This window comes from Mus musculus, chromosome 16 (genome assembly GCF_000001635.26).
Source record: "Mus musculus strain C57BL/6J chromosome 16, GRCm38.p6 C57BL/6J".
NCBI lineage: Eukaryota > Metazoa > Chordata > Mammalia > Rodentia > Muridae > Mus > Mus musculus.
The window spans coordinates 56,552,628-56,578,431 of record NC_000082.6 but is presented as its reverse complement, the minus strand read 5'-3'; the positions used below and the strand labels follow the sequence as shown (position 1 = coordinate 56,578,431).

Below are 25,804 nucleotides of genomic sequence, written 5' to 3'. Positions count from 1 at the left end.
TATCGGACACATAAAGAGCAGAAGAGGTCCTCATGTCTAGATCTCATTGTAAACATGCAAACAAAGTAAAAGAGCAAGGCAGTGTCTCCCAACAAATTCTACCAGTCCTAGAAATCATCCTCACAATTACCAGATGAATCTCAAGACACAGAATTTAAAAAGAACAACCACAAACTCCATCAAGGAATTCAGTGGGTGTAAAGAAGACACAGAGATGCAGCTCAATAAACTTAAAGAAAATAACAACCCAGTGTTGCCTGAAAACCACAAACATGGAGCTGATGCAAATGATGGAGGTGATACAGAATTTTAAAATGGAATTCCGTAAAGATAGAGAAATATTAAAGATGACTTGGACAGAAGTAAAGATGGAATTTAAAAACCCCAATAACCCAACTAGAAAAGTCAAGGGAAAGGCTTACAAGCAGTGTGAATCAAGCAGCGGATAAAAACATCAGGACTTGCAGAAGTAGAGAATCTACATGATGAAAAAAAAACCTTTAAATTACAGGAAAGGAACACACAAAAACCGTGGGAACCATGAAACAATCCTCAAATTCTAGGAATAGGTAAGGGAGGAGATTCTAGATCATGGCATAGACCAGAACCACGTAGAACAGACAAAGAGTACTGAAGTGACGAGAGAATCAGCACAGGTCACATCATAAAGAAAAACCCATCAGAAGAACAGCTGAGCTCTTACTGGACCGTGGGAAAGCTGAAGCGCTTAGAGTGACGCATTCCAGCATGACTGCAATCAATACATATAAAATTAAACACATATAAAATTGCTCTACAATCAAAAGACACCGGCTGCCTAAATGGATAAAGGGAAACAAATCCATCTATCTGTTGTCTACAAGAAACACGTTTTAGTTTTAAAAGTCAGCACACATTTAGAGCGAAAAGATGAAGAAAAGAGTTCCAGTCAAAGGGGGCCAGGAAAAAGCATCACTATCCTATGGTCTGAGGGGGTAGACTAAGTCAAACTGAGGCTGCTCAGGAAAAATAAAGGGCATGCTATTCTCATCAGGGAACAAGTAAGAAGTCATCACTATCTTAAACACATATGCAACAAAATTTGGAGTATCCAATTTTATAAAAATCTGCCATAGTTGATTTTATAAAAAGCATATTACTGAGATTTAAAAAAAAAATTTCATTGTCCCCAGCAATTAGGAAAATGCAAATCAAAACGACGTTGAGATGCCATCTTATTCCAGTCAGAATGGAGAAGATCATCAAAACAACTGCCAAATGCTAGAGGGGTGCCTGAAAAAAAGGGAGCCTTCATTCACTGTTAGTGGGACTGCAAACTGGTCCAGCTGCTGTGGAAATCAATGTGGAGGATTTCAGTATGCTCAAAGCAAGTCTACCATACGATCCAGTTATGCTAACTCCGTGGCATATGTACCCAAATGACGCCACAGATACTCAACCAGCCATGTTCGTTGCCCCTCTATTTACAACAGGCAGGAAATAGAGACACCCCAATATCCTGATATTGACAAACTGATAATGAAAATGTGGTACGCAGGCACTATAAAATACTATTCAGCCTTGGAGAAGAAAGGAAACCATGAACTTTGCAGGTAACTGGATGGAACTAGAAATGACTATATTCAGTTAGACCCAGACCCAAAAAAATAAACATGGTATATATAGTCTTTCTCATTGGAGGCTCCTAGTTTCAAATCTTCAGATGAGAGTAAACAACCTGGAGGTACAGGTGGAAAGAAAGTAAAAAGGAACCATTCCCAGGATAAGGGAGTCAGGAAATAAGAGAGAAGGGACTAGCAGGGTCCATGTTATATCATTAGAAAAATGAGAAAAATCACACTAAGCCCTCTTTATGTCCATTTGACTGAAGGGCTCCTTCTCAAGCTGTATAATTCTAACACATGGCAACTCAAGTCAGTACCAAATTCTCATTCTCTCACCCAGTGCCTCTTCTACCTGCTCAATAAAGTAGCACCTTTGACCTTATACCTGAGTATGTGATGTGAAATACAAACCATCTCTCTCACTGATGACTTTAACCATGCCTCCCATTATACATAATTGATAAGATGATTTGTGAGGACCATTTACTGAACTGAGAGAAAATGGTGATGGTGTGAAGAGCTAAGAATTTCTGTGAGGGCTGGAGAGATGGCTCAGCAGTTAAGAGCACCGACTGCTCTTCCAGAAATCCTGAGTTTAATTCCCAGCAACTGCATGGTAGCTCACAATCATCCATAATGAGACCTGATGCCCTCTTCTGGAGTGTCTGAAGACAGCTACAGTACACTTATATATAATAAATAAATCTTCAAAAAAAAAAGTTGGGGGTCTAGAGAGATGGCTCAGCAGTTAAGAGCACTGACTGCTCTTCCAAAGGTCCTGAGTTCAAATACCAGAAACCATGTGGTGGCTCACAACCATCCATAATGAGATCTGATGCTCTCTTCTGGAGTGTATGAAGATAGCTACAGTGTACTTATATATAATAAATAAATAAATCTAAAAAAAATCTGTAAGTATTGGAGGTGGGAAACTGTTACACTCAAAACATACAAACATTTATAGAGCTGACTGGAGGTTGGGCATTTCAAAACCAAGCTGGACAAAACCAAGCTGGTTGTTTCATCATTTCAAAACATAAAAAGATTTGAACTTTATCAATATACCTGGGACATGTAGCTATCAGTCAGTATCTGAAAGTTTTGTATGAAAAACAGCCCACTCAGTGTTTAGTAACAACTGCTGCTCTTCCAGAGGACCTGGACTGAATTCTGAGTTATATGTCTCACAGCTGCCCTTACCTCCGTTCCAGGGAATATGATGCCCTCTGGCCTCCACAGGTACCTGTCATGTGGTATACATGAATAATCTCTCTCTCTCTCTCTCTCTCTCCCTCTCTCTCTCTCTCTCTCTCTCTCACACACACACACACACACACACACACACACACACACACACACTAAATGAACACATCTTTAAAGAATATTCACAAGACAGAATGAACAAAAATCTCAAAACATTCTAAAATATACAAATACTAGAATGACTGCATCGAGTCTCTAAATTGGAGAGCTTTAAACAAGTTAGGAAGGGTCTAGGAGCATATGTCTATTATTTGCAAGAAAAAAAAAGCAGCTAATTCCTAAATCATTAGGCATTTTCCCCAGTGTCCAGTAGATAATCTTGGTATCTCACAGCAGGGCTGTTCCCTTCCTCTAAGTAGAAACACAATTACATTATCTTTAAAGAAAAATCTTAATAAATTGGCACCTACCACTGAGTGGACCTGGTCATAAGTGCTTTGGATTTTCCCGTTTACTTTGTTTTTACCTGCAAATAAGAAGGAAATGTCATTACTTTTATTATTTCTGCTCCTTAATCAGTTCTAGCTCACTGTGGGGACAATTCCAAGTCATGGTCTTTTTTGTTTCATTTACTATCATTTCAGATATTAACTCCAATGATGTGTGAGCCCAAAGGTAAGGAAGAGAAGTTCGAGCCTCAGGTAGGCTGTGTTCACTCCACTGGCTTACCTTCCCATGTGATGTTTACACATATTGACATTTTATTTGTTCAGCTCAGCTGCTGTGCATAGGTCAAATATATCTTTTAAAGTACTACAGTGATATAGCTGGAAACATAATAGCATTCATTGTTTATTTTTAAAAAGCACATTATAGTGATATATAAATTCTATTTACTTTGTATTTTTTTAAATACTAGAACATGTAAGCTATTGAAAATAACTGAAAGTGAACTCATTTCATATTACACAGCTAGTGAAACCATTTAAGCCAGACCCCCCCCCCCAAAAAAGAATTAAAACATACTTTATTGGACCAAATAAATACTTACTTCCAACAATAGTCTTATGATTGAAAATCTTACTCCAAATTCCACCTTCTATATTGTCTTTCACACCAAATTCATAAACTGTGTTGGGCTTTAGATTTTCCACAATTGTTTCAGTAGCTGGGCAGAGTTGAAAAATCCATTTCTTTTCTTTATCTTTTTCTCTATATCGAATTGTATAAAATCTGTTGAATAATGAAAATATGATGTTTGAAAACACAGTGATATGAAAAATGCAAGTGCAAGTTTCTAAGGTTCATTTTGCTTAGGCTTATATTCACATATTGGTGTATGTGCACATGTGTATACAGGTACTTGTGTGTCTGTGTGTACACAGGACCCAGAAAACATTGCTGTATCTCTCAGGCCTGGGATTACAGGTGCTTGTGGAATATGTGGCTTGTTACATCCATGCTGGGACCTAAACTCTGGTCCTCGTGATAGGGCAGTAAGAGCTGTTAATTGCCAAGTTGTCAATCCTACTCCCTCAAACTTCTAAATACACATGAGACTTCAGTCAGATAACTATATTAAATATTGAACTGTTCTTTTTTTTAAGTTTAAGAAAATCTGTGCTTTTGTTGTAAATTTTAATTTTGAAGTCAGTTTGTCATGTAGCAGCATGATTGGGTGCCAACACAACCTCAGAATTCTCACTACACTTATTAGCTACTTAGGAACATGAAAGAGAAAAATGCTAGCTATCCATCCCTTTCCAGCTGCATAGAGAACAGAAACAAAGTATTATAAATAGTGTGGTCTTTTCCTTACTTGAAGAATTCAAGCCTTCTTATTCCATGGAGGGAGTATTAAAAGTAATATTTTTCCAATTTGGTAAAAGACAAACCTGAGAATTTATGGTATATACAGGGCTACCTTTTAAGAGTAAAACACAATTATTTTTAATTTAGCAAGCAAAATTGATAGTTAAGCTAAACATACAGTAAGACTGCAAAGCATACATTTATCGTCGTATTTACATACTGCTTCAGGCCACTCAGTGCTCCAGTTTAGATGCCATAGTAAGACAATCTCCAGCAGTAGGCTTTGCAGGGTTAACTGTCTCATGTAACGATCTCAAGGATACCTTGAATGGTAGAAATTATTAATCTAGTTTTATGAATGTAAACCATCGTGGGGCTTTCCTAGAATTGCCAGCTGGTGACCTTTACCTTGGATGGTAGTAGAACCACAAACCAAAGAAAGCTGCACTGGGTATGGTTTTAACTACCCTTACAGTAAGCCAGGCTGCAGGTTGGGAGAGCAAGTTTCACACTAGTCTACAGACCGAAGGGAATAAACTGATATAGCAAAAAATAAAACTGCAAAATGAAGTATACTGGTTCACATCATTTATAGAATTATGAACATAAAAATCTCCATATTATTCCTAGTATTATAAAGAGGTAACAGATAGGGGGAGAATATCATATTTACAGTTGAGCTTCGATTACTAGTGAGCAAGCAGAGATAGCTGGTATCAGAGGTGATCCTGACAGGTAATTGATTCCTTTATATTTTTAAATAAATATTTTAAGCCAATATAACAAAATAGTTGTTGCATATATGATGGAAACCATCAAGATAAATATATATGCATGTATGTATGTATGCATGCATGCTATTTTAGAGCTTTTAAACTACTTTTATTTTTTCTCAAAATTTAGAGTGATTCCCCTACTCCACACCTTTTAAAGCTAAATTAGCTAAGATTCAGATTAACTGGTTTTATTTAGGATTTTAAGGTCACTCATTTACTCAGGCTCAATGCATTTGCCAGATACCCACTGATGACTAAGTTTACTTTAACATTCACTACCTTCTCTAGGCACACATTCTTGATGATACAAGTACATCTGCCTAGAATCTTAAGAAGTGGGGACCAGGATTGAACATATGTTGTAAACTTTGCAAAGCAAAAAAAGGCAGAACCTTTGTTTAAAAGTAACAGGATTTTCAGATAGTGCCAGGAGCTATTAAGCCAAAGGTTAAGCCTAAGTGTATGTGGGGGAGAATATGTGCCCAGATCCCAGGTCCATCAAGTCAGAAGAGGCTCTGGATTTTAGGAACTGGGGGAAGGGAGAGTTTTTGTATATGCAGCCTACATTCTTAGTAGTTTCAAAGCCTGGACATGCTTGCAGCCAGTCGTTAGCTTGCTTTTTTCCAGCAAAAACTAATCTTGGGCTCCAATCCTCCTTTCCAAAATAGCAAAGAACCCAATGAGTGAAGGTGGCTCTTCCAGCCGGAGTGCTTATTGCTACCAGTAACCAATGTTATAGGATAGGAGTCCTCTGTGTCTTATAAGTAAAATCTCAACAGTGTTTTATGAAATGCATCACTTGACAAGCATGCTACATGGGATTTTTGTTGTCGTCCTTCTTTCCACCCCTTCCTGGCTCTTAAGGGACCTTAGAGAAATGTCAAGAAGCTAAAAACAAAGCAGATGAGACCTTACAACTCCAACCCCCCCTCCCCCGATAGGATATATTCCTGAGGACTTAACACCAGTTATGAATCAAGATCCCATTTCTAGCTGAGCTGCTGGGGACAGACCCAAGGCTTTCTAATCAGTTTAGTGGTGTATAGCCTGCCAATGAAGACAATAGGAGAGAATGCTCCATGGTCTTCAAAGACCCTCAGCTTCACATTAAAAACCATTCATCCTGTAATGTTCATCTGTTTCAATTACAACACCCTCTCTTATACCAAATTCTTTATGTATACAAGCCGCTGTGCCTCCCTTCCTCTGTAACATTCAAACTGACCTTTCTCAGCACTGTATAAATTGAAAAGTGAATAAGGTAGGCAGCTTCTAAGTCTTACAGAAGAGAGAAGGTGTTATTCTGGAAGTAGTGTAGTAAATTCTTCTTGATTTTAAAACAAACTATGGGCTCTTGAGAGTGGGCACTGCTTTATAACCTGACACACCGTAGGTGCTCCATTAAGATTGTGCAATGAACAGGATAGATGCCGAGCTTCTCCTCAGGTCATTTTAAAATTAGATTGCCAGGGCTCTCAGCAAAGTTTTTCAATCATCAGCAAAGAACAATTTAAGCTATTGGGTTTATACTTACATTTTGCAAATTCACTTTTCCTGAGGCCCACTAAACAAAATAAACCATTTCCCTAAGCTTGTCACAAGCTGAGGCAAAACATAATAAAAGCTTGTGTTGCAGAAGGCTTCATATTCTTTTTGATTTCAGTTTGTCTGTCAATAAAGCCTTAGCAAAGCAAGACTTTATGGAATTAGAAGAGGCCCCGGGGCAGCTCCAGCTGGATGACAATCAAATCCTTCATCCTCTTTTCTGAGTCCTAAGCTATACTTTCTGGTCTGCTCTAAATTCCCTTTCTACTCTGCAGCTTGGCAAAAGGAAAGGAAAGCAAACATTAAGTGACCCAGAATCAGAGAAGAGTCAGTTTAGTGCTGCTCAAGGCTTTTTAAAAAAAACTTGTTATTTTACTATGTATTCACCTTAATGCATAGCCAACATTCTCCTCATTGTCTGAGATCACCCAGAGTCAAATGTTGCTTCTGTGAGATTTTTGTGGATGATTAAGTTTGAGCACAACCACATAGGAAGGCAATGGGTCTTTTAAAGTACAGACAGCAAGGTGGAGCATAGTGATGTCCACTTGTAATCAAAGCACTAAACTGGAGGATCATGAGGGCTACCCTGGGCCACCCTCGGCTACACAATAAAAGCCTCTTAAAAAAAATAATCATGGGACCCTCAAAAGTAGGCGGTGGCTTGACCATAATCCCACTGCCAACAATAGCATGGCCTAATAGGGGCTTTTTCTTCATAGGAATAAATTTTCTCAAAAAGTTTGGAACTAAACATCTTTTGAGACTCTTTATACAATTTTTTTCAGCAGCAGATTGGATATTCTATTCTAAAACCCTCCCTGAGGCAAAAAGAAAAAAATCTAAATTTATGATGTAGCAGCTGGCAGTGAACAATACTTAGGGGGAAAGTAGAAAACATCAAAATTAATGTATTCCTTGCAAACTCTCCCATCATTAGCCATGCTGTAGACTACACTTTTACAGCAAGAATTGCATTTTGACACAACTGTTATTTCCCAAAACATGGGACCTATATAATGGTCCCTACTCTGTATCTAAGGATTCCTCCTAACATCCCTTTGCTAATGTTCTTTATAGTGACTGTAGCCCCACCCCCAGAGATTCTGCCCATGCTCCATCCTCCTGTGCATCCCTACCTCCTTCGCAGTAACTTCAGGAGATAAAATACAATCTCCTTTTCTCCAAAGTAACCTCCTTGGTAATTTATCCAAGCTTCTTACTTTGTAAGCACATCAACTTTTCCTTTGATCTCCCAAGGAAATTGTGGAGGTGTTTTGAGACCTACCACAGCAATAATAAACTCAACAGTCTCTGAACCCTGGCATTGTGTTTCACTATAAGCATAACCTACTTTCTTCCACTTCTTAATGATAAAAATATCCACGTCCCTTTCTAGTCTGGAGTATGGCATCTTTAGCAGACTTAAATCTAATGAGAAAATACAATGAATGATCTAAGTTTCCATAAGTTTCAGGTCTACCTTAAAATTGTCCCTGAGTCCAGTCTGCATAGCCCACATTTCTGTGAACTTGCAAGTCTCTTCTCCCTTCATGTCTAATCTTTTGATCAGATTCATGTATGTGTCCTGTCTCCCTTCATGTCTAATCTTTTGATCAGATCCATGTATGTTTCCATATGTTATTTCTCTTATACTCATCTTTCTATTCTTACAAAGCATTTAAGGGCAAGTATATTATTTTTGAATGCTTGTGGGTAATTTTTTAACTGATCATCTGGCCAATAATTCTATAGAGAAGATAAAATTCTACTGGATTTAGTAATTAATAACTCACTGGTGACTAAGAAGATTTGGTGAGACAGTAGGAAGGGGGAAGGAACCAGTGAGAAGGAATAGTGATGATGCAGAAATCAAGAACATAAGAGTAGCCTCAGGATTAAGAATGGAGGTTGGAAAGAAATATGGAAGACAGCACAGAATCAAGACATGTTTTCTTGGGGCGAGCCTGGCTATGTAAATCTTGAGTCTATTTGCAAGCAATAGGCGGGAAACCAGCGGCCATAAAGGTGCAACTGGAAAAGAGAAGAGACCCAAAGCTTAAAGTATGAAAGAAGAAATGGAATCAGGAGTACTGAAGTCAGAAACGTGATTCTTAGAGGAGAGAGATGTGAGCAGAAGTGAAGGTGAATTTGAAATGGAGGAGCAAGCTGACAGTGATCAGTCTAGATTTGCCCAGCATTACTGAGGGTCTGGGGGACTAAGGTATGGAAAACTGCCAAGGAACCTGGCCAGCATGCTGCTGTCATGAATGATATGGAGTGTAAAGAAATGCTTTGGTTGGGATTGTATATGGGGGAACAGAGAAGCAAAAGATTAGGACACAGATATAAGTACTTCTCTTAAGCAAAACCAGTGTGACACTAAAAAAATGAAATAAAAAAAAAATATTAAAATTAGTATAAAAGGGGGACTCTAATACCTCCCAAAGTAGTAAGAGAAGTCAGATGACGTTTCTAGAAGAAAGGCATCACTCAATTTTGTCAGGTTCTTTTGAGGTGATAGTGACACAGAACGGAAAGGAAGGAGAGTTTCCTGCTTAACTGTTTAGCTCGTGTTTACTGCCGGCCTAGGGACGTGGGCCCTACTGCCACAGATTACTAAGATGAGCCACAAACTCAAGGTTCAATCAAGTGGGAATCCACAGACAGGGGAAATACCCACTTCTCAGGAAGTCTAGGAGCAAAAGGAAATCACAATAATAAAAGTTAATATCACTCTTGAATGATCAAAAGAAAGAACTCTAATTTTATACCAATAAGCAACTGAAATATGAAATTTTAGGCAAATGAGTCCATTATAAATTTTTAATAATCTGGCAAAGTGCTGATAAAGTAATCTTGAAAGTTCTGGCAAGCTGGAAGAACGGGGAAGACAAAGGAGCAATTAATGTGAAAACAAATTTCAGATTAAAAAAGCCAATCTTATCACTTCCTCTACATCAGCTTGGAAAGTTCTCCTTTGGTCTTAGGTAAATTGAGGACCAATGTTACCTTCTTCCATTGAAACCTGTTGAGCACAAACCCATGAATACAGCATAAAATCTTTTCAGCATGAACTATGAAAGGTATCCAAAAATCACAGGAGATCCAGAAAGACTGCATGCAAGCAAGAATAGAAATGAGAGCCCATGAATACAGAACACGAGGCTTCCTTTTTAGAAACTTATTAAGCCAGAGCTTTGCTATGGAAAGCCCAACATCGAGGCACAAGGGAACAACTTGCCTGGTGTATTCTCTGCATGGGATAATGGAGATTTCTAGAAACCAATGCTAAATGTTTTTATAAGCCAGTTCTTCCAAAAGGACTCAAAGCAACCCTTAAGAAGGAATTGCTGCCCTCGATCCTGTGAAGGCTTGATGCCCCAGCATTAGGGGAATGCTAGGGTGGTGAAGAGAAAGTGGTTAGGTAGGTGGGGGGGCACCCTCATAAAAGCAGGGGAGGGGGATAGGATAGGGGTTTGCAGAGGGGAAACTGGGAAAGAGGATACAATTTGAAATGTAAATAAGTAAAATAACCAATAAAAATAAAGTAAAATAAAGAAGTTATTGCTGAAAGAAAACCTCAACTACATTAGTCTTACAATTTTCAAGATATAATCACCCCCTTTAGCTGTTATTGCTTGTTCCGACCTAGTAGATTGGTCTAATCTCATAAAATGCAGCACAAATATATGAGAGTACATCTCTCCAAGTCTGTTTAAATTATTTGCAGTTCTGGTAGATGCATTTGGGTGTTTACAATGTGTACAATATTTCCAGCGCATTTAAACAAGGACTACTTGTTTTTTTTTGTCTTTTTTTTTTTTGTTTTTTGTTTTTTGTTTTTTTTGTTTTTTCTCAAACACAACACAAGCTTTAGAATGTCAGCTCATTACTAACTGTGCCGACCTGGGAGCAAAGAGGCCTAGGGAAACAGAATCCACAAGTACTTAAAATATTCCTTTTCACCCATGACTTTCTAGTTCTTCTCCAAGCCATATCTTACCAGGTGCCTAATTTGCCAACTCAGATTTGAAAAGATGCAATTATTTTACTTACTGAATCTTTTGAACACTTAGTGCAGAATTTTAAATACTGTGATTTGATATACATGGCTACACTTCCTTAACGGCAAGGGCAGGGCCAGAGTTGGTGAGCCAGAGGATGGGTGAGATGTATTGAAGGTCTAAGGCAGATGAGTTTAAAGAGTCCATGACTTGTATAAAGATGATCTGCCATCTGGTATGACCGACCTTCTCTAAATTCTTTGTCTGTCTTTGCTGCCAACTATGGCAACCTTTGTCCATCAGAACCAAGTGTAGATAAATTCTTCATGGAAAGGTCACTATTACTGAAGCATAAATAAAGGAAAGTCGCTAGACACTAGAGGACAGTTGCTCCACATGCTTCAAGAATTCCCCTTGGCTGCTACTGATCCTGGTGGAACATGTCATTTCAAGGATCCATCAAGCAAGCTGAGCAACCATTAAAACCGAATTGCATTCTGCTGTAAGAGTATCAGATTGCGTTCCTTCTTATTCTCTCCCTCATTCCTCTTCTCGCTTTTTTTTTTGGAAGAGGTTTTTTTTTTTTTTTTTTTTTTTTTTAAGGAAAAAAACCCCACACATTATTTTCTCAGTGTTGGCACACTGGATTACTCCTCTAAAAACTGGAATTATTGTAAAACAAATATGCACTTTCAAGAGTGTATTTTCCAAGTAAAATAAGTCTCAGGCTTAGTGGTGGGTAAAATAAGGAATATTTTAGATTCTTTGAAACATCTTAAAGTTATTTTTTAAGAACAGTTTTGGAAATCATCCTCCCCATGCTATTTTATCCCTTGTGAACCATGGGCATCTGAAGGAAAATCTAATTTCAGACTAATTTAAAAGGTACTTTTGGGGAACTTGCAGCGACTTTAAAAGTTATTTCATTTCAAGCATAGTTTAGACAAGAACAGAACCCCACAAAAATAATCACACAGCATAAAATCTCACATGCTGTGCTCAGCTCTCGCTAGTGCAAAGGACAGGCAGGTTGAGTGTAATTCATGGGTCAACACTACACCAGGAGAGCTACACGATGGAAAATGCTGTAATACATAACTCTGAGGAGGGTTTACAGCACATACAGATGAAGACATCCTGCAAACATTCCTGCAATGCAGCAATTCCAATTTGATGTACTTTTCATCCTAAGAGAGATTAACTTGTATAAGCAAAGTCTTGTATAAAAAAAAATGTGCATAGACTCTATAGTCATAAAGTCATCCTTCCGCCCCCCCCCCCCCCCTTTCTCTTTGGTTTTTTCAAGACAGGGTTTCTCTGTGTAGCCCTGGCTGTCCTGGAACTCACTTTGTAGACCAGGCTGGCCTCGAACTCAGAAATCTGCCTGCCTCTGCCTCCCAAGTGCTGGGATTAAAGGCGTGTGCCACCACGTCCCGCTCATCAACACTTTTTAAAATTTTTATTCTATGTGTATTGGTATTTTGCCTGCATGTATGTGTCATGTATATGCAGTGCCCTTGGAGGCCAAAAGAGGTACCAGATCCTCTAGAACTGGAGTTAAGATGGTTGTGAACTAAAGGGAACTGCAACCCTATAGGTGGAACAACATTATGAACTAACCACTACCCCGGAGCTCTTGTCTCTAGCTGCATATGTATCAAAAGATGGCCTAGTCGGCCATCACTGCAAAGAGAGGCCCATTGGACTTGCAAACTTTATATGCCCCAGTACAGGGGAACCCCAGGGCCAAAAAGGGGGAGTGGGTGGGTAGGGGATTGGGGGGTGGGTATGGGGGACTTTTGGGATAGCATTGGAAATGTAAATGAGCTAAATACCTAATAAAAATGGGAAAAAATAAAATTAAATTAAAAAAAAAGGATTGTTGTGAACATCGTGTGGTTGCTGGAGTTAAAACCTGTTCCTGTGGAAGAGCAGCCAGTGCTCTGAACCTCCATCCTTATCAACATGATTCTTGTACCCACCATCAGAAGAATATATAATGAGCTAGGATATTCACATAATGGGATGCTACTCAGGAACAAAAAAGAAATAGACTTTGAGACCTGCAGTGTTAGAAACGCAATTCAAAAGCATGCTGGAAGAATGAAGACAGACCATCCCTCCCTTACAATGTTATTCCACTTATACAGGTTTCTAGAGGAGGCAAAACTAATCTATAGGGACTGAAAATCAAACCAGAGGATGCTTGGGGGGGTACTTTCTAGAATTCTCTTTATTTATTTTCTCTCTATTTAAATTAGTTCTTTTGAGAATTGCCTACAATATGTTTCAGCCTCAGCCCACAACTAGAACCACTCTTACTTCCTACCTGCAGCTCAGCATTGTTACTAGACATCACAGGCTAGTAGATAAAATTTCCACAGTAAGGAAAGGGTTTCTTCTTTTGGATGTTGCCCAGTGAGCTCCCATAGACACCCAAACATTGCTACTGTTCTTTGTTACCTCCCAGAACTTGACAATAAGACCCTGTTGCTGGAGTCATAGAACAAAGAGAAATCAAGCTGGTCCCAACCTGGAAGTTTCATCCTTACCCTACTGGCTTGCTTTCATGGTTTTTGAAGGTGCTATACATGCTACCAGAGGAGAAAATCATCACCATATTATCTGTGATCCCTGGGGGTTATAGTAATAATTGCCCTGGCAAGACATGTTCACCAGTGTAATTATGGAATGAACATCATGGAAGTAGCCAAGGACATTCTGGTGGATTTAAGTCTCACGCCACAAGATGAAACCCATACCTGGCATCAATCCTGGACCACACACCTTAGGCTGGATAAGTGATAGGGGCTCTCATCAAGAACCTAGTAGGCTGCTAAATGGATATAGTATTATACAGAATCCTAATGATTAACCTTTATACCTATAGATTAGGGCATCTCCCAACCCTCATCAGAGAAACTTCTATTTGTAGTAGATGGTGATGAACACAGAGACTTACAGTTGCCCAAGGCACAGAGAATAGAAACTATATTCTATTTCTTAATGTTATCAAATATATAATGCCATATATTTATAACTCGAACTGTATATGTTTTATAGATTTTTACTGTGTTTAAATTATACCTCACTTTTTAACTTTAAAGTAGAAATGCAAACTTTCTCAAATTTGAAATAATTTCTAGTATATTTAAACAAGAACTAAAAAAAATCTTTTTAAGTGTCTTGAAGCAAAAATGGGGACAAAGTGTGGAGCAGAGACTGAAGGAAAGGCCATCCAGAGACTGCCCCATCTGGGGATCCATCCCATATACAGACACCAGACACTACTGCAGATGCCAAGAAGTGCTTGCTGACAGGAGCCTGTTATAGATGTTTCCTGAGAAGCCCTGCCAGAGCCTGACAAACACAGAGGCAAATGCTCACAGCAAACCATTGGACTGAGCACAGGGATCCCAATGGAGGAGTTAGGGAAAGGACTGAAGGAGCTAAAGGGGTTTGCAACACCATAGGAAGAACAACAATATCAACCAACTAGACCCCCCCACACACACACCAGAGCTCCTAGTGACTAAACTACCAATCATAGAGTACATATGGAGGGACACATGACTCCAGCTGCATATGTAGCAGAGGATGGCATTGTCTGGCATCAATAGGAGGAGAAGCCCTTGATACTGTGAAGGCTCAATACCTCAGTGTAGGAGAATGCCAGGGTGGTGAGGTGGGAGTCAGTGGGTAGAAGGGGGAGCATCCTTATAGAAGCAGGGGGAGGGGGAATGGGATAATGGGTTTTCAGAGGGGAAACCAGGAAAGGGGATAACATTTGAAATGTAAATAAATATAATATCCAATTTTTAAAAAAGAGTACTGAAGCTTGAAAATTTTGCAAACTCATGCAGTCAAAACTTTTGGATTTTGATACTTAACATAGTAAATATTTATGAAAAGCAAGTACTACATATAAGCTACTTAGGATCATGGTTCAGTGTTTAACACATTGCTTATTTACAGAGAGAGCCAAACAGTGTGTTGGGATTAAGGATAAATAATTTGAGGTGATATAAAAACATAACTGTTTTCATTTGTTTTTGCCAAAGAAAGTGGTCATCTCTGCTTAATTCTCTAGTGTGTGTGCACATCCAGCTTCCTAACCCAGTTCTCCTCAACATCAGTGGACATCAAAATCATCTGGAATTCTTTTTGAAACACATAGTTTAACTGACTTTCAGAATTTCTGATTCAATGAAGTCTTGGAATAGGGGACCTTCAGTTTTCGTGTTACATGTTCCCCAATGATGGCAACAGTGGCGCAGCTTGATTAGAGTGCAGACTTCAAGGCCTTCTGCTTCAAACATTCTTCAAATTTCAGATCAACAATCCATACTTGGGAGGCAAAGGCAGGAGGATCAAGATCAGCCTGAGTTACACAGTAGGGCCCTCTCTCTATGTATTTATCTTTTTCAGTATCGGCATACACTAACAACTGTAATATCATAAAAAATATAAGTACTTTCAAGAACCAACCAAGCAAAATAAGACCTAGGCTTACTAGTGAGTGAAATAAAGACTATTATAGATTATTTGAAAGGATACACACACATACATACACTGTACATATACATATAGATAAATATAATATATATGTAAAACATATCACTATACATACATATATATTCATGTATGCATATGTAAATGCACATATACATCATAAACATATACTTCTTTCGTTCCTTAGGTCATTCCTCTATGCTTTTTCTATAATAATGCCCATTTGGTATTTGCTCCTTCCCCTTGTGTTGACTGATTTGCTGGTAAACAAATCCATATGTTTTCTACTCAGATAGTAGTGCTGTCCTAGTGCTGTCAATGGCAGGGTCCCTGTCTTAGTTATTAATGCACCCCTCATACCTAGACCAACTATATAGCTAATAGGTGATAAGTAAACGCGAAGGGTCCAAAGTTTGTGCATTTTCCTATGCACATGTCACTACATCAAAAGCAATGAAAAAAATTTCCAGCATGGGAAAATACCTGTCACTGGGACAGTGGCTTGGCAATGTCCAGTCATGGTGTGGGTTGATGAGGAATCCCCAGGACAGGAAGACAGAACTCGGTGTCAACGTACCCACCACCAGCTGGAGGGGTTTGCGAGGGCGAGATTTCCCTGTAGAGGAAGCACACAGTTAATTCTAGACACAGTGCTGTTTTAGTCAGGGTTTCTATTCCTGCACAAAACATCATGACCAAGAAGCAAATTGGGGAGGAAAGGGTTTATTCAGCTATACTTCCCATATTGCTGTTCATCACCAAAGGAAGTCAGGACTGGAACTCAACCAGGTCAGGAAGCAGGAGCTGATGCAGAGGTCATGGAGAGATGTTTCTTATTGGCTTGCTTCCCCTGGCTTGCTCAGCCTGCTCTCTTATAGAACCTAAGACTTCTAGCCCAGGGATGGCACCACCGACGATGGGCCCTCCCTGCTTGATCACAGCTGGATCTCATGGAGGCATATTCCCAACTGAAACTCCTTTCTCTGTGATAATTCCAGCCTATGTCAAGCTGACACACAAAACCAGCCAGTACAGTGCCTTTCAAATGATGTTGAGTAAAAAGCATGTGTAAAGATGACTTAGAAAGATGACATTCCTTTCCCTTTTGGTTTAGCTTTTATACTGTCAACAAGATATTTTTCTGAGTCATTCCTGGTCATTATGAATGTGCTTTTTAAAAAATATATAATGTTTTATAATTTTTTGAGAATATTATAGCTTTTCATATTGTCGACAAAACAGACTTTTGTTCATGCATGTAAACATGAGTCAGAGAAAATGCTTTATGGATCTTGGGTGTACATGTTTATATGTGTACATACATTCGTACTACATGTTCACACATATATCCATACATAAAACATATGCTATACAATGATACCTAGCTTTAGTTTTCCTAGGAGCCACATAGTTATGGAGGTGTTGACTATGATTAATGAAGTAGACAAGCAGACACATACTTTCTTTTTTTTTTCTATTCATATTTATTTATTTGTTTTCCATTTTTATTAGGTATTTAGCTCATTTACATTTCCAATGCTATACCAACAGTCCCCCATACCCACCCATCCCCACTCCCCTGCCCATCCACTCCCCCTTTTTGGCCCTGGCGTTCCCCTGTACTGGGGCATATAAAGTTTGCGCAGACACATACTTTCATCTCTGCATATATACACATGCCACTTATATCATTTCTTTCAGAAATAAGTTAAAACTATGTCTTTCAGATGAATTAACATCCTCCTAAAAGAAAATAAAATTATTATGGCAGTTTCATATTGTATTATTTATTACTAATATTACATTAATTATTAATATTACGTAATTTAATATTAAATATAATAATGTGATATATTTTAAAATACAAATAAACTGTAAACTCCCTTGATATAATATTGTAATAGACCTATGCTTACAGTAAGCACACAAATAGAAAGGTGCCCACATTTTTAATGATGCCATTAAGGTGGGAATATAACAGAAAGCACAGTTGTTCTGATCAACTAATTGAATCTGGGAAATACCACAAGTTATGCTAATGAATGACAATGGAATCTTCTCAAGCCCATGGGGGTAATAATGTGGAAGTAAGCATTATAATTTTCAAAATCATGTGAATCCAAGGCTCTGAGAAGACAGGGAAAGGAAGGACCTTGAATACAGGGTCAACAGGGGAAATGAAATCAAAAATCTAAAACGAAAATCTCATAAAATTATATCCCCACTGAGTCCCTTCTTTACTCCGAGAGACTGGGCATATTGTGTTTATCATGGGAAGAACTTCTGTTTTCTCAATATAATGGGCTTAGAACAAGACAGCACAGTGCCTGGGACCTTTGTTAAAGTGGGTAAGACAGGACCCCATCAGGGAGTGCAACGATGACTATTTGAATCAAATGCTCTTGAAAAAGTGTCACATCTGCTTCTTTAAGTTCTGTCTGTTATGACTCCAGGAAGAAAGCCTCTGATTCCAGAATCGACACAACATAGTGGTACAAAAAATGTCTCCATTCTAATGCAGTTGGCTTATTTATGGGGTGCCAAATCTTTCAATATCTGTACACATGATGTAATGTTCAAAGCAGAGTAAGTAGGTCTATATCCTTAACCATCTGACATTTCCTAATGGTAAAGTATCAAACATCTTCAATTTTAAAAAAGCAGTAATTTTTTTATTACATATGGTTCTATGATTTGAGTAATTCTCTCCCCAAAGTCCATGAGCTAATGGCTGGGTCTTCATCCCATGACTGAACTAGAAGTTATTACAAGTAAGCAGATAATGAGAAGAGTTTAAATCTTTGGAAGTATACCCTAAAAGGGTAGTCATGAATTCCTAGTCTCTTCCCCTTTCTTGTCTTTTGCATTCTGCTCTTTAGGTCAGCATAAATGTCTTGCTGCTATACTGTCCCACCATAGCCCTAAAGAATGGCTCTTGGAGATTATGGAATCAAACTTCTAAGCTCTGGGCCACACTAAAGCTTTCTCCTTATAAGGTGATTATCTCAGGTACTTGACATAATAATAGCAGAAGACTAGAAACATAACTAGGAGAGCTGACCTCTTAATGATGTCTAAAGTATTTATGAAGATCATAGTCATTTAATTGGCTGCAAACACGCAAGTACTCTTCTTTAAAACCCTTCCCAGATGCATCTGACATCGTTCAGATGGTGACGTGAGTGGTCTACACGTGACCTCCAAGGAGGAAAGATGAGAATCTTGATTGAAGGTTGGAAGCAGACACAGCTTGGAAACAAACATGAGGAGACTATACTATTCTTCCAGTTTCTAAGTTGACTGTCATGAATGTTAACACAACAGCATTATTTTATAAATGAACAGTAAGAGACAGAAAAGTTGCAAGGGTGTCCAAAGTTACATAGAATGCAAGTTCAAAACTCATATTTAGGTTTCCTTGATTATTTTCAAACTTTCTTTGAAGTGCATCCTTGGCTCCGCTCACCACGTTTGAAGAGATGAAATGCAGCTTAGAGATGAAAAATCTATATTCTATTCCCCAACGGATCTTAAGCTTGCATGATCAAACAATTATGTCACTAACTTGGTGATTATCATATGAGAAAGATTAGCTAATTAGATTCTATGTAATAGATGTCAATATAAAACAAACCAAAAGTGATTCCACTAGTCACCGCATCTCTCCCAGATGCAGAATCCAAACACCAGAAATGCTATCTGTTGCTGGAGAGGAAAGACAGGATATTGAGCAAGATTAAACCATATCCTGAGCTAAGACTAAGAAAGCAAAAATAATCTCCATGGCTGGTGTCAACTTCTAAATGAAGGTAGAAATTATTATTATAAAAACCTCAGGAGTCTGATTTCCTTTAAGTTTTTATTTATATGATCAGAGTTACATAAATATCTGAATACTGAAAAGCTGTATAAAATTAGAATCTAAAACTATCATACTCACATTTGACCTTATTGTTCGAAACTTTGAAACACTAACCTGAGATACTGAGTTTCCCTTTTGCCTTGAGACAAGAGGCATATATATATGTATGTATATATGTATGTGTATATATGTCATATGCATATATGTTTATTTTTATATGCAAGTGTATATGTATATACATACTAATGTATATATATTTATATGTATTTACATAGTATATACATATATATGTGTGTGTATATATATATATTTTTTTCTCTTTATATACTGTGAACTGAGCCAAGGATACCCTTCAAAGAAACTTAGAAAGCAGTCAAGGAAACCTAGATATGAGTTTTATCCTTGCATTCTATGTAACTTGGGACACCCTTGCAACTTTTCTGGCTCTTACTGTTCATAAAATAATGTTGTTGTATTACACTCACGACAGTCAACTTAGAAACTGGAAGCATAGTATAATCTCCTCATGTTTGTTTCCTTACCTTCAATCAAGATTCTCATATCTCCTCCTTGGCAGTCACCTGTAGACCATGTCACCATCTTCATGAGAGATGGTGGTTTATAGAAAAGAGTGCAGCCAGTTAATTGACTGTGATATCCATAAATACTTTAGACATCATTTAGATAGATAGATAGATAGATAGATAGACAGACAGACAGACAGATCCAAATGCATAATCATCCAGTGTTACTTGTAAAGGAAATAATAAAGTCAAGCAAAGGGAGTAGAAGGTGTTAGAATTTCTGGTGACCAGCCCGTGCTGGTATATTGAGTATAAATTCAGAGTAGCCAAGGTTCCTATGCTTGGTGTGGTTGAAGAGTCTAATGCTGGGCCTTCCATCTTTATTCCTCCAGGTAAGCAGAACAAGCATCCACAAAGATGCTCTTCTGCATGGCATCCAGGGTTCTGTCAGAAGACAGAAGTGATTAGGGAATGACTGTGTGGGAAAGAGTTCATACCCGAAAAAGCAAAGCAAAACCTCGTGGTCAATGAAACAAAGGTAGAAAGAAGATGTCCCATGCACAACCTTTACATGTTTTCCTTCACAGCAATGCTCTGATGAAGTCAGACTAGTCGAATATTGCAAGCTTTCAGTCTTTGTTCTTTAGAGGTTGCTCCTCTATTGCTATGATTAAATACCCTAGCAAAGGCAACTTAAAGGAGCTTACATTGGCTCACAACTCAAGGGCAATTCCATCATAGCATAGCAGCATATGCTATGGTAGCATCAAAGATGGCAGGAGCTTAAAATAGTTGGTAGGGGCACAACCAAGACTAAGAAGAAGAGAGAATGAATTCCTGTACACAGAGATTTTTCTCCTTTTTATTAGGTTCAGGACCTAAGCTCAGGGAACTGTATTGCCCACTGTTAGGAGAGGTCTTTCCATTTCAATTAATCTAATCAACATAATCCCCCACAGGCATCCTGGAGGGTAATCTCTGACAGCTGTGTCAAGAGGTATGTTTTCAAAATGATTTCTGCTCCTGTCTTGACAACAGTGTCACAGTAACTCAGAAGTTTTACACTTATTCTTACATTTGCTATCTATTTTCTGTCTTCACCCTTCCTGATCTGAGAGACATACAGACGGGAGAGGCACAGAGTAAATAAAACCAAAGTTCCAATTTTGTCAGTATATACAGAAATGAGTTATCCTTTTCCAACACAAATGGTTTCCTTAAGCCCAGGTTAGATCATCAAGTTTTGTTCTTAAAAATATGAAAGGCCACAAGAAGGTAAGAAGTTACTCTTACAGAATAGAAACAAGCTGGTAGGAACTAATCCAAAATGACAAATGACCACGGGCCTGGAGCTGTGTTAACTCACTTACCCAATAACCAGGGTGGAGAAGATATGTTAACTGTCTAAACCTCAGCTTAAACAGTCTCAAGAAATGGCAGTGCCAACCTGTGCTGAGAGAGGTCTCTAAGGCTAGGCTATGTGACTCCTCCCACAGGGTAAGCTGTGGACTCAGGATTGACACCATCTTCACCTACACAGCTGAGACATTCCCAAGGCATTTCCTTCCTGGTGTGTAACAGAAGGCAAAGTTGCATGGTGCAAAGTTAACTACAAGAGAAGCCAGTGCAAGTACAGTACCTGAACATGACTTCTTCTGGCTGGGAGGAGGAGCAGGTCGTACGACTATCAGATACTTCGGCTCTGCATCTGAAACAACAACATTATCTTTCAGCAAAACTCTTTCAGAGAGAGCGTGAGAGGTAGCACACTCCTAAAAGAACATTTCCTGGTGTCAAACTCACTCTGACCCTGGTACCAGAGAACAAGAAGGTTCAAGAACTGGAAAATGAATACTTCCTTAAAAGCCCATTAAGTTCTAGAAATGAAAATTAGACCCATATTTTCTAATCCAAAAGGGCATGGGTGGGGAAGAGGTCTTTAAAAAGAAAACAATACACAAACCTTTCTTTTTAAAGTAAACTTGCCTTGTTCTTATTAATCCACAAATAAAATCATCACACAGCTAGATTAATACCTGCCAGGTCACAAATGCCATGCATCTCAATGAATGTCTATACAATTAGAATGTCCATTCTGAAGCTATGCAGCTTTGCTTAAAGTTTGACACTTTCACTATCAAGTACATTATATGCATTTATCCAGAACTAAAGGTGAAAACAACTGTAAGAATCGAAACTGAAATAAAACCATAACTTCCCAGCCTTTGTGACTCATCTCTACATTCACTGCCAATCCTACCAAGTCCTCCACTGCTGCTCTCTTGAAAGCCTTTCTAAATTGTATAGTATACCCAGCACACTCATTACACACATACCTGCAAGACATGCTTTTCTAGGGCCCTCTAAGGCCAAAAGAGGGCATCAGGTCTCCAGAAACTATAATTATAGATGGTTGTGAGCCACCACATAGGAGCTGGGAGCCAAACCCTGGGATTCCGCAAGACAACAGCAAATGCTCTTAACCTCGGAGTCATTGCACCAGCCAGATAGGATTTTTAACATATTTATTAACTCTTTGAAATTTTCAAGCATAGATACAATTTATTTTAATAATATTTAGTTCCTGTTTCTTCCCCTAACATCTCCTGGATTCAGTCCATTCCTCTGAGCCCTGTTTTACTGCCCTATAATGCATGAGTATTGGGCCACCCACTCAACTTTATCATTGATGTATAAGAGATAATCCTTAAAAAATATTTAGGTCTTAAGTAAAATTATATTAAACCCCATTACATACATCTCAGCTAAAAGGCTGAGAAGTGATGTTAAAGCTAAAATATATATGTGTATTTAATAAGGACTGAATATTTATGAAATAGCCTTTTTAAAACTAATATACTAAGGATAACTGATTGGTAAAACATACATAAACAAACAAATGAGATACATCCCAGACCTATAAAATAGCATCCTTTGAGCAAGTCCATTGGACTAACTGGTTGATGAGTTATTACCCCAAGGTTTCTTGAAGAACTTCAAGACCTGAGACTTTGATTTATCATTTGTTTTGTTTTTAATGTGAGTTTACATTTACCTTTTGTGGATCTGAAGAGGCCTTCTTTCCCAAGACTGCATGAAGCCAACTTCATTTGTAGTTGGAGACTGACTGGCATCTTAGCATTTGCTATGTATAATCTGCTTATATTAGCCACTGAGGAAAGCAACCCAAGAAACTCCTGGAACTCACCTCAGGTTCTATTGCCCAGTTGCTCGTGACCAACACACAGATAAGCTGTTCAAGCTCTTCAAAGCCTCACAGGTTTGAAAGAGTCTCTTGCTTCTTTGAAACTCTCATAGGAGTTCTCAACCCAAATTTAGCAACAGGAACACAGTCACCATTGGGTGAGCTTATTAAGGATGTAGAACAATACAGATATTAATAAACCACTATATAATAAATGCTTTCTGTATACAGAAAACTGTGTTAATAACTCTATAAACTAATGACATGTCACACTAATCTTACATATCCTGGGAAATTACGTTGTGTAATAGTGAGCTCACTGAAACAAGGTCAGCTTCACAGATGTGCAACATATACAGTTGTTCCCTTCACAGGAACCCCATGTTTAGATTCAGGCCCTACAGCATCTTGAAATTCCTTTATTTTTTTTAATCTCTTGTTTACGTGTGTGTGTTGGGGGGGGGTGTGGAGGTCAGAGGAGAACTTGTGGAAGTCAGTTCTTTCCACTGTGTGAGTTCCAGATACCAACAGGTCCCAGGGATGAGGAAAATCACATTAACTCTCTGAGTCATCCCGCCAACCCACTGCGATTGTTCTCACTTTGATCTTTGAACTTTAATTTTGTAAAGTTAAGCCTCACGGGACAATGGAGCAGGCATGAGAGCAAATGGAGCCAAATATACCATTTGTCCTGGATTCTGCCTCCCTCTTCACATAAAACATTCCAAGTGCAGCAAGATCCAGGTTCAGCGAGACCCTGCCTCAAAAACCAAGGGGGAAAGTAGTAGAAGATACTAGAACTAGAGTTCTGGCTTTCACATGAGCATGCACAGGCCAGTATGTGTGCACACATGTGGACATATACCACACAATGCAGTAAAAAGGACGAACACACCCTATCACTGGCTAACAGGGAGTGGAGGGAGTCACTGGCAGCCCCTGCAGGCCACATTGCCAAGAACTTGCTTCAGTAAGAAACAAGGGGGTGATGCTTAAAGAAACTCAAGCATCAAGAAAGCCCTTTGTGCTCATTTTGCCTGTGCTAGCCAACCTGGGAGAAGTGGGAAAGATGGGACAATTCCCTTTCAGTTCTTCCTCACTCCTAGGTTAAGAACAACACCCAGCCAATATGCATTCCTGGGTCAAAGGTGAGATGAAAGTTGGGACACACTGTGTGGCCTTTCCACAACTCTTGCTTAGGCATCCCTCTGCATGCAGGAACTACAAGATGCTCTTTGTGCGCTTCCAGTGCTGCTGTTGAGAGTTCAAGGATCTTGCATTCGAACTCAAAATGGGCATTGTCACTACGAAGGTCAAAGGTCCAAGTGCTATAATTTGGTTTCCAGTCTTTAAAATGGCATTAATTAGTAAGTAACGTGACAAAATCATGATAGAGACTTCAGGTAGAAGAGGTTTACTCTTTAATGATAATGAACCCTGTTTTTTGGAACAATGGCTCTCAATGTTAGTTTTGTAGGTGGCCCTACAATTATGTAAATATCTTAATCTAGTCTTCAAAATGCCCTTTTAATAAGTCTCAAAAATGCACTTCTAGAAAACAAGGGTCAGTCATGAGTTTTACTAGATTGCTCATTGTGGTGGAGTTCCTTAGAGCTAACTTTTAATTACTTCCTTAAGACAGACTAATTTAATTATGGTTTAGTGGCCTTTTGAAAAGGATTTGCAATACTAGAGCAATACAGATGCCAAAGACAGTGCCCAGGACCCAACATGGGCATGGGAACAATTTAAAAACTGTTTGTGTTCCCAGTCGTTTTATATAGTCCGTGGCAGTGTGTCAGAACCTGGAAGAGAAGTGACACCCTGGGCGTGTGTATTCACCCCTGCCACACCTTAAATACTCCCAACCTCCAATATTTCAGCAATGTTCATTCTCTTTTAATGGGAAGATAGCGCAACTAAAGTCAATATTTCTATTCCATTCGGCACTCTGAATTTCTTTTGGATTTGTAGCAGACTGAGACTATTTACACATTGGTCTTAGCAGACATTCTGCCAAAGGTAATTATTTCATTATTTAGGGAACATATGCAATTAAAATCTCAGTGCAAGAAAATTTACAGAGGATGCAGTTAAATTTGTAATTCTGGTGGCTAATCCTGCACACTGATACAGCCCAGTTAAATTTAATTTGCTTAGTATTTTAAGTGCCCTAGGGTAGGGAATAAGAGAGCTTACTTTTTACTAAAATTTAACATTAAAGTCATTTACACACATTTTTTTTTTACTCAAGGATATACTCCTACTATAATTTCCCCCTTTAAAATTCTAACTCTTAAAAAAATAAAAATTTAACTCTCAAATTTCAGATCTGCTTCTATTAGAAGACCCCAGTCTTGCAAGGAAAACTGCTCAGAATGTCACAATGGTATGCATTTCTGTTGTATAAAGCTTCTACCATGTAAATGTCTATGCAAAGATTAAGTAAGCCAGGGTAACCCTACCAAAAAATCACATAAAGAGCTTATACATATTCATTCATTCATTCATTCATTCATTCATTATGTCTCGTCTCTTCCTTCCCCTCTACCTGCCTTTTTCTCACCCTCTCTTTCTCTCCTCTGCCTTATTCTAATGACTTGGTTTTATGTTGGACTGCAGTTCTCTCTCTCTGAGGCTGGTGTTCTATGCTGCTTGGCTATTAGTGGGGTAAGGCAGAGATGTCACTGGCAATTTTTATTTTCTCCCATTGCTAAGTGGAGACGATCACAGTGGCTAGTTTCACAGAGCATG

The 25,804-nt window shown here is 38.6% G+C and overlaps 1 protein-coding gene across 43 annotated transcripts in view; it reads right to left on the bottom strand.

Annotated features, from left to right (window-relative positions):
- Positions 1-25,804, bottom strand: part of Abi3bp (ABI gene family, member 3 (NESH) binding protein) — a 212,335-nt gene that overhangs the window by 111,704 nt on the left and 74,827 nt on the right. For all 43 annotated transcript variants that reach the window (XM_006522277.3, XM_006522260.1, XM_006522254.2 and 40 more), the window contains exons 3-6: positions 21,485-21,553; positions 15,943-16,075; positions 3,859-4,040; positions 3,278-3,333 (exon numbers count right to left, since the gene is read on the bottom strand). In XM_006522277.3, coding sequence (XP_006522340.1) covers positions 3,278-3,333; positions 3,859-4,040; positions 15,943-16,075; positions 21,485-21,553 — 440 coding nt within the window. The remainder of the gene's footprint in view (positions 1-3,277; positions 3,334-3,858; positions 4,041-15,942; positions 16,076-21,484; positions 21,554-25,804) is intronic.